At 40.9% G+C, this 9,431-nt stretch overlaps 1 protein-coding gene across 1 annotated transcript in view; it reads right to left on the bottom strand.

Moving 5' to 3' along the window:
- Window positions 1–9,199, bottom strand: part of LOC144769630 (mucin-6-like) — a 38,784-nt gene extending 29,585 nt beyond the window's left edge. Inside the window, exon 1 of the mRNA XM_078653800.1 lies at window positions 9,104–9,199. Coding sequence (XP_078509926.1) covers window positions 9,104–9,199 — 96 coding nt within the window. The remainder of the gene's footprint in view (window positions 1–9,103) is intronic.
- Window positions 9,200–9,431: the final 232 nt, after the last annotated feature.

The following is a 9,431-nucleotide window of genomic DNA, read 5'->3' on the forward strand; positions in this document are numbered from 1 at the left end:
ACTTCCGGGCTTGCTCTCCTATCAAACCTCCAACCACGCCCACAGTCAGGTGACTGCACGCACCGATATGGGACACCGGCCCGGCTCCGGATTACCTTTCCGGACCTGGCGGCGAGGGGTAGGTCCATCTACGGAGGCACGGGAACATACAAGTAAGTGCTTGGTATAGGTACAGTCGAGCGGGACCAGCATATCAGCCTGACGTTGCTGGTACCCGCTTTAGGCCAAGGCTTGCTGCTCGATCGCGGTCTTTACAAAGAGTGAATGGACTGTGTGATAACTTTATTGAGAGTGACAGTTTGCTGGGTTCACACGAACGAGTCAGAGAGACAGCATGTTTTGACTCGTGAACCTCCCGTAGGCATGTTGTACTAAACTAAGCGGGTGAGCTTGATACATGTGTGTTGTACATGAGCTATTTTTGAGCAACATCAGGAAAATTATGTTTAAACAGCAGTAAGTTGACACACAAGGCTTCTACCCACTTTTTGCCTATGGGACTAGGGAGATGCGATTGTCCGGGAAATGCCGTACAACCGATAGCAGCCCTTCCTTCTACCAGCACCATTAAATTTGGGGGCATGTACGTTTTTGCTGCTATGTTATATAAGCTTGGCAGTTCGGGCTGGACTGTTCCCATGAGGTACAGGGTCAGACTGATTTGCATATAGCCATGTCCGAACTGGGGTGGCAGAGTGGGCTAAAGAATGGTGATGGATTAAACCCAGATCTTTTGACTGGGTGTGAGTGTTTGATTGGTTCAGATGCTCCGTCCATCACCACCCCCTTTTGAACCACCAGCGATCTGTGGCATGCTTTCAGGCAACCAGCAACACTCCTTGCCTTCTACAGGTGCCTGACATGCGCATGGTTTTGCGGCGAGTCGCCGTTTTCTAACACGTGTGGCTTTCTAAGTACCAGCCACACATCAGATGGTAAGAGAGAGAGAGAGGAGATATTTAGAATCTGTACTAATTGAAGCAGCTATAATGATAGTCGCCCTTCACATAGGGAGCAAGATTATGAGTAATGCTGTTTTTAGTCAACTCGTGAGACCAGTTTGCATAGTTTGATTAAGCCCTTAAATCACTATTGCCCTTTGTTTACCATACTTACCCTGAAAGCAAAGAGGTTTAACCCGTTGTTCTACCCACCCGGTGCTGTCGTTGTAGCTCACCATTGAACAGATCGGTGAGTGCCAAGAATCCAGTGACACAATGAGAATACTGCTGTGAACGTTAATTTTAATTTGTGTTTCCCCACATGGGCATGCCACTCACTATGCTCACTATGGATGACACTATCATTTTTAACTCTCATGCTAGCGACACCTTCACTGGCATGCTACACTGAGTGCTGTTAGGTCCCGTACTATTGTATGTGGAGTGAAACCTGTTGTGATTTGCTTTCTTTTGTCTCCCAATCTAGGAAAATACAGTGCAACACAGGTACACCTTCCTTTTCCATTTAATATTCATATTCCAAGATGGAGGAAAAGACACTTTGTAGATAGTTTATACGATTCAAACTCATTTTTGATATTGGTCCTGAAGAATCGCTAGTCAGTGGACAAGTAGCGAGAAACATGTCGACCCAGTCATACACAAACTAGCCTAGTCTCGCACAAGGGTACATAATTTCCCTTCGAGTCTAATCTAGAACTCTTTTAATTTGGAGCAAGGGACCACTAAAATAAACCTGATCCTGGTACCCTTTGCCCCATTTTAAGCCACCATAATGTCTACACAATCTTGGCCCCATATCCATACTTCACCCATACGGCAGTTGGATAAAAGATCTCCACCAAAGAGCCCCTCTTAGAGGTGTTGCCCATTGGGTATTGCACCGCCGACCCAACGAGGAGCATTGCCGATGATGAAGCATGACACCTGCAAGGGTGTGTGAGGCCATTACATCCAACATATTGGATGCCCATCCATAGGTTTCCATCGGTCTCCTACGCCATCTCCACAACCATACGGACCTAACACACCCCACCTTTTTTAGGAACAGCCTGGTCCCACATTTTGTTACTGTCACTATTGGCGAACACCTCGGCTGGACCTACCACTCCACTTTGTGAGTGGTAAACTCACCTTTCTCCTGTACTGCAGGACTCCTTTCCCCCTTTTTGTACACACATATCATCAGTGATATCACTGACCAGGTCATAAGCAGTGCATTGGAGGGAGCATAAGGTATAGTTAGTTCAGGGAACAATAATTGCTAAATTTAACTTTTTTGTACATTTGAAATCTGAGCCTAACTATAACGTCCCTGTAACCTTTATTTTAATGAATTTCTAAGGTTTTTCAAGAATTATTTTCATAAATGTAACCTGTAATGTTTTGAAGTGGATATTTGAGCACCTGTGTGGGTCGCTTAGTCCCGATTACGAGTCTGGCGCATAGGGGCATGATGGTAGTGGTCTCCCGACTGCCCTATTATGAGTTGGGTAGAGGGCACACCAGAACGCCACTGCAGCTGCCAGGAAACCACCATTCCATGGCAGTGTTGCGGTGGTCAGGAGGCAGTGATATGCTTGGCCAGACCGGCGCATGCCCACTAAGCATATTACAAGCTTTCTCTCCACCACAGTTTTCATGGCAGTTCCATAGGCATGAAAACTGTGCCAGAGACGAAAGAAAGGGGGCCCTACAGGTCTCCATGGTGCCTAATGGCCTGTGGGTGCATACAGGGGGGCACATCATGCACACCATTTCCTGCACAGCATGGATTTACAGTACATGCTGTGCAGGAACTATTTTTGTCATTCGCATTGCGGTGCCCATTTTCAGGGCACTGCTGTTGGAACATCAGAAACAAAGCCCATGACCAAAGTTATAACCAAGCCCTTTGTGGGCGAATGAGTGTGTATGGAGGACTGTGAGTGTTGGTGTCTCAGTAGCTATGTGAGGTTGTATATGAGTGCATGAGTGGATCTATAAGAGACTGTGTGAGTGCTTGTGTGGGTGAGTCACTGGTTGTGTCAGAGCCTGTGTGTGTCTGGGAGTGGCAGTGTGAGAGCTGCTATGGATATGTGGGTGGGTATGTTAGTGAGTGCTATGATTTGGGGATTTCCATACTTGGTGTATTTAATTGAGAGAACCATGCACTCTGCTGTTCCAAGGAGATGTCATTAAGGACTGCATTCCACACACTGAAGTTCAGATTTTGTTCCAATATATTTACTTTGCATTCACTCCAGCTAACACTTTCAGATCATTTTTCAATATGGAATAATAGAAGAAATGTTTTTGCTCTCTATTTTCATTTAACTCAAGTGGACGTTTATGTGTGGCCCATCAAGGTTTCATTTATCTGAATTGAACATGTATTTCTCTGTGTCAGTCCTTGTTATTTGTTTCAATGGGTTATCAACTGTTTTTTCTCAAAAATGTCTTTGTCCCAAATTCATATTCAATTCTTGTGATACGTATGTTCCTGTTTCATGGAAAATACACTGGTTTTTGAAAAAGTGTAAAGCACATATATTGTAATTAATGTTTGACAAGAGCTGTTCAATGTTTCTAATTATTTTTAATATAAAGCACTTCTAAATTGTATTACATATCTTCTCGACAATGCTAGTATTTGTGATGATGTCCGCATTCGCGAATATAATGTGACTATGTAAGAAAGAGATTTGACTAGAGAAGACAGTTTCATTAATCATCAAAGGTACTTCCAGCCTATTTCTCTCTTCTTTCATCTTCCAATTGATATCTGAATCATTCTTTGGAGTTCGAGTTGTCCTGTACTACTAGTGCATAACTCTGCTTAGGGCATTTCTTTGTCATTTTTTGACATCCAAAATGGCAACAGGAGGCAGAGACCAGCAGGAGGTGGCACAGCAACCAGAGGAGCAAGAGGAATGTCTTGAAGATTTTGTTGATGAAGGACCAGCCCTGAAAGGCAAAGTATTGCCGGGCTTTCTTTACAATTCCTTCCCAGAATCTAAAACAGTTGCAAAGTTTATGGAATGCAACTTGCGGAATGAGACCCTTTCAAGAGAAACAGCCTAAAAATACTGGAGAGGGGCCATCCACATCCAGGGCTGCACCAACTGTGGAGAGACAACAACCATGTCTGCAACACTATGCTTACAGCTGGTGAGCAATCTGTCAATGTCATGGTCGAGTCAGCAAGGCAACATACCTGTTCATTTTTTATTTATTTGTTCCAGTTTTTTCCCACGTTTTTTGTGTTTTTGGGTTGACCCCCCATTGTTGCTATTTTGTTTGATAAAACATACAAAAAATACCAAATGTTAGAAAAAAACAGTTCCAGAAAAAAAAGAAGAAATAAAGGTTCTTGTCAGAACAGCCCTTTATGGTTAAAAAAAAGATAAGCTGTATGTATGTGTGTATATATAAAGTGTGTGACTGTGTCTTAGTGGCTGCTTGGGTGACTGATTAAATGTGTAAGTGTCTGTATAGGTGAGTGACTGGCTGTATGAGTGACTGACTGGGTAGATGAGAACCTATATTAGTGTGTGGGAGACTATATGAGTGAGTGAGTGAGTGTATGAATGGGTTTATGAATGAGCAAGTGGGTGAGTGAGTTGATGTATATGTGAGTGAGATAGTGAGTGCTTAAATGGCAGTATGGATGTGTGAGTGACTATGTGAGTACCTGTACGGTTGAGTGAGATGAATGCATGACTGCCTCTATGGGCTAGTGAGTGACTGTGTGAGTGACTGCAAGCGTAAGTCAGTGTCTGTGTCAGTGACTGTATGTGTGAGTGACAGGGTGAGTGAGGGGCTGCATGAGTGAGTGAGCGGGTGTACTCCCCAAACTCCCCAAACTTTTTGCCTGGTTTTTGATGCAACTTTGACTGAGGTGTACTGGGCCACTGCCAACTAGTCTCCCAGTAGCAGTGGTCTTTCCCTAAAACCATACCACAATTGGCACACCTCCAGCAACCCCTACAAGTCCATTGTAAATGGTACAACTGGTATCTAGGGCATTGGGACTGAAGATGATCTCCTGGGGCTGCGGCACAGGTTGTGCTTCCTAGGGACCTCTCACCAAGACCATGCAAACTGCCATTGTAAGATGGTGTTTTGGTGCAGAGAATACTGAAAAGTCACAATGGCACACAGCCCTGTATGCCATGCCATCATGCACTGCATAAGGTATTGGTAAGTCACCCGTACAGCAGACCTTTCAGCCGTAAAGCAGGCTACACTGTATCCCATGTGTGAACATATGTGTATGAGCAGGTATGACCCTGTAATATCAACTCCATTCTTGGATATTCTAAGGGCACAGGGGAGTCATGGAGAGTACATGGGCTGGATACTTGTCATTACTAGTTTCTTAGCTCTCTGATTGCTTCACTGCACCCTAATATGTTTGGGCAAGTCAGAAAACTCTTCCCTGTGGAAATATGGTCATAACTATAACTAGCTACTGGCAACTACCACCAGGATCTATATACAAACTGGTTTTGGCTTTGTGTTGGTAGGAAATCAAACATTCTGTATACAACATGCACTCTTTGGTAGCAGACCTTATTAAGTGTATGTGAGGGTACCAAGATACTTAAGTAAAGTGTGCTCCTAATGACCCATTAGTTGCATCCCCGTGGGCACTCAGAAATAGGTTCCTCTGTGATAAAAGTGAGGACTCCACACAGTATATTAGAGTTATTTTCTCCTTTTTTTTATTGATTTGAATAGAAGTTCGTAAATTCTTGTTCAATGAAATTCATTTGTCATTCCATTTCATTTATACATCATTATTCTTTATTTTGACATTGTTGCTTTGTTGGCTCCTATGCATTTCGGGCAAGAGACAGCTCTTCCTCAGGGAGCATCACTGTTAATTCAGAAATATCATAACATCAGCGTATATCTATCATGTGTTAAAGAAAACGTTATCATAATTGAATTGCTTAATACAAACTATTCAAACCATAGTGTAACACACGTGTCTCCTAGTGGGATTCATGATGTTTATTGATTGATTATTTAAAATCTTTACAAAGAATGAATGCACAGTATAAACATTTCAATTATGATAATACGATAAAAAGAAAATAATTTTAAAAATGAAACTTTTTAAAATAGTACACATGAATTATAAAACTGTTTTAAATTTGTAAATTCATATGTTTAAAAGTATAGAAGAGAGAAATATGAACGGTATGACAGTTAATATTATAAAAGTTCAAGTTATCTATGCAAATGCTAAGAATTTTGAGAAGGCAGAGTTAATCGGTATGTCGTCTGGGCAAAGACACTGGATCAGTGCTTGTCTACAAGTCCTTGTTGATCTTTCATTGTGCCAGAACTCAATCTTAAAACAGTGCCCGTGTGGTGTATGTGAAACACAAATAACCGATTGGTTTGTGCCGAACATGTAGGAACAAGACATACATGTCTTTTTCGCTTTGCCGCTTTCGCTAGTCTAAACATAAAAAGATCGAGGATAAATGTCACATATTCAGATTTGTACATTATATGTTACGTTAAAAAATAACGGATCTATCTAAACTGACCTTATGTCATGCATTCACCTCCAGCGCGGTAAATGAAGTTTGAGAGGAACGCTCCCAGCGTTTCCGTGTTTTGAAAACAGAATGCACGCGATTGGATAGTAACTCCGTGATCACGTGTTATGTGTCATCGGATGAAGCTGGAAAACAGACTCGGCCAAAGTTGCTACAACGAAAAGAGCAGTCTCTGTTCCTATTATCCGAGACTTTGAATTTATGATTAAAATATTTAAATGCAAAAGCATTTCCGTGATGAAAAAATAAGAATTTACGAACTTCAATTCAAATCAATAAAAAAAAGGAGAGAATAACTCTAATAAACTGTGTGGAGTCCTCACTTTTATCACAGAGGGACCTATTTCTGAGTGCCCATGGGGAAGCAACTAATGGGTCATTAGGAGCACACTTTTCTTATGTTTACAGGACGTCTTGGATGGTAGACGCCACCCGCGGAGCACCTAAAAACTTTATTTACACCTTTTGAATTTATTTTTGGAACATTTATGAGAAAACAAGGCTATGAACCTGTATCAAACAAAGTTCTTGGTACCAAGATACTACCATTTTACATCAGGTGAGATTCTTAAGCTCAGGCGAGTCTGTTGTACATTAGGCAAAGCCGTTTATGATTAGGAACACAATCTCATTAGGTGATGTTTTCTTATACCAAGGTATATTTACCACGTTTAGGTATTAACATTATATTGTCAAAAAAGTGATTCAGACCAGCACAAAATGGTTTAAGTACTTTTCCTTTCAGTGCAAAAAATGGTTTGCGCTGGTAAGTAGTCTGAAATCAATGCAAACCAGCGCAGAGCACTGCTTTTCATTTCTTAGTATCAAGGGGGTGTTCCATGGGTTGTACATAGGCATTCCCATGCAAACATCCATGATTTTTGACACAAAGCCCTATCTACTAATATTAGTAAACAGACACCACTTGAAAGCAGAAGTTAAAAGACGAAATGTTTTAATTTCTTCTTTATTTTTCGAATCTGCTTGTCTGCTGCATCGTACAGTACACACACAATGTAGAAAAAGTTTTAAAAGTTAGTCTAAGCATAGTACTTTGTGCTGGAATCAAACACTTCCAGTACAAAGCCTATGATGGAGTCAAGATCACAACCTTGCACTATGGTGCAAAGCGGTGTGTATTGCGCTCAGCACCAAAATTCTGTGCGAGCAGTGCTAGGGACAGTGGAGGAGAGTGCCATATCTCTTTAGATATAATGCATTCTTGCTCCCTCCCACTCACACAACGTAACGTAGCATTTATAGTTGCTGCGTTGAGTAACACTTTCTTAAACCTGGCCCCGGGTGTCTAGTTTCAGACATCATTGATCAGGTCAATATTTAGGTCAAGTGGTAATTTCAATAAACAGACTTGAAAAATCAGTGAATTACTTACTCACTCATTCTCTCACTCACTCAATGCATTCTTCGCGTATTTTCACTTAACTGTTCATCAGGTTCTGTATATTTCCTCTTGCATTAGAATGGTTTTAATGCCACTTTCAAACCACGGATGAACACAATTATAATAATGTTGGTTTGCTGGTATAAAATTAATCAGTTTCTTTTTCATGAGTTAAAACATTTTCTGTTTTACCTGTCTGACTGTCAGCATTCTCTGGCTTTTGAAGGAAAACCTTCCTGAAAATTCAAACTGCTAGCTACTTATTTTAGCAAAATATTCTGCCAAAAATCAGCACCATGTCAAATGCTACTTATTCCACTAGAATTTTTTGCAGACGTTTTAAACAATTTCACAATTTCATGAAATTTTCAAAGTGTTTTCATAAAATTTCACAATACATTTGAAGCTACATTTTACAATTTCACTTGAGCCCAATAAAAATCACCATAGTCTCCCGTGATTAGACATTTCAGGTGTCTGGTTCTGAGGTGTTGAAGGTTTATTTTGTTCTAGGCTGTTTGACCTGTTCGATGGTGTATTGATCTATACCCAATGCAATGTCCAGATGCGATTTTATCAAGGACCTGCTATTCTCATCCTTTCCACCCTCCCATTGCCCCAGTTCCTAATTGTCACATCTTATTACTTTCACAACCCGAGTCCTGTGATATGGCGCGTGAAACGTTTCCTGGTTTCACTGTGAATGATGCATCAACTTTGCCTTTGTGGACTGTGTTAGTTATTACTTGATAGCTGTAATATTTAATAAATGAGAGATCTCTTAAGATTTATTTTTTTTAAAGCAAGAACAAATGGAGATGTTTTGTTTCCAGCAACAGAAAATACTGTGTCAAAATGGACTGATATTTCTAAAGATAAGAGAAACCTACATATTCCTCTAAATGCACACGATACAAATTACCACATGTTAGACTAGTATACAGGTACACAGATGCAGTAGTGTCACAGTTGACAGTAAGTGCAGAGACTAATGAGGTACGCGCCGTTTATACATTATCTGTTTAAATATATGCTATGATTTATTTTGTTTTCCTTACTGACATTACATAAAGTTAAGAGACAGTTGTTCAAGACTGAATAAACCATTGAATTGAAGACAGTAAAGCTGCTCTAGTAAGCAAAAAAAACATGTAAAAAATAAAGGTTTGGTAGATACAACTCACCTCAGCTGTTTTAGCTCTGAGAAGAACTACTGCCTGAAACCTGTTGCTGCTAGGAGGAGTGTCAAGGTTATATAGCCAATGATGATTTGAAGGCATTGCCATAGTAAATATAGCGTGATGTGCTTCTGCCAATAGCAGCACTGCCAAAATTGATATTAGCAAAAACATCCTACGTGGTGATTCTTTAGCAGATGCACAAGGACGCACACATATGTCTCATGATTAACAAGAACACATCTACAAGGATGCATACAAGGATGCATGCATCATAAGACTCATGGTTAGTGTGAGAAAATGCCCCTCTTCACTGGCCACTCCCATTTTTGTG

The sequence above is a fragment of the Lissotriton helveticus genome, chromosome 7, assembly GCF_964261635.1.
Source record: "Lissotriton helveticus chromosome 7, aLisHel1.1, whole genome shotgun sequence".
NCBI lineage: Eukaryota > Metazoa > Chordata > Amphibia > Caudata > Salamandridae > Lissotriton > Lissotriton helveticus.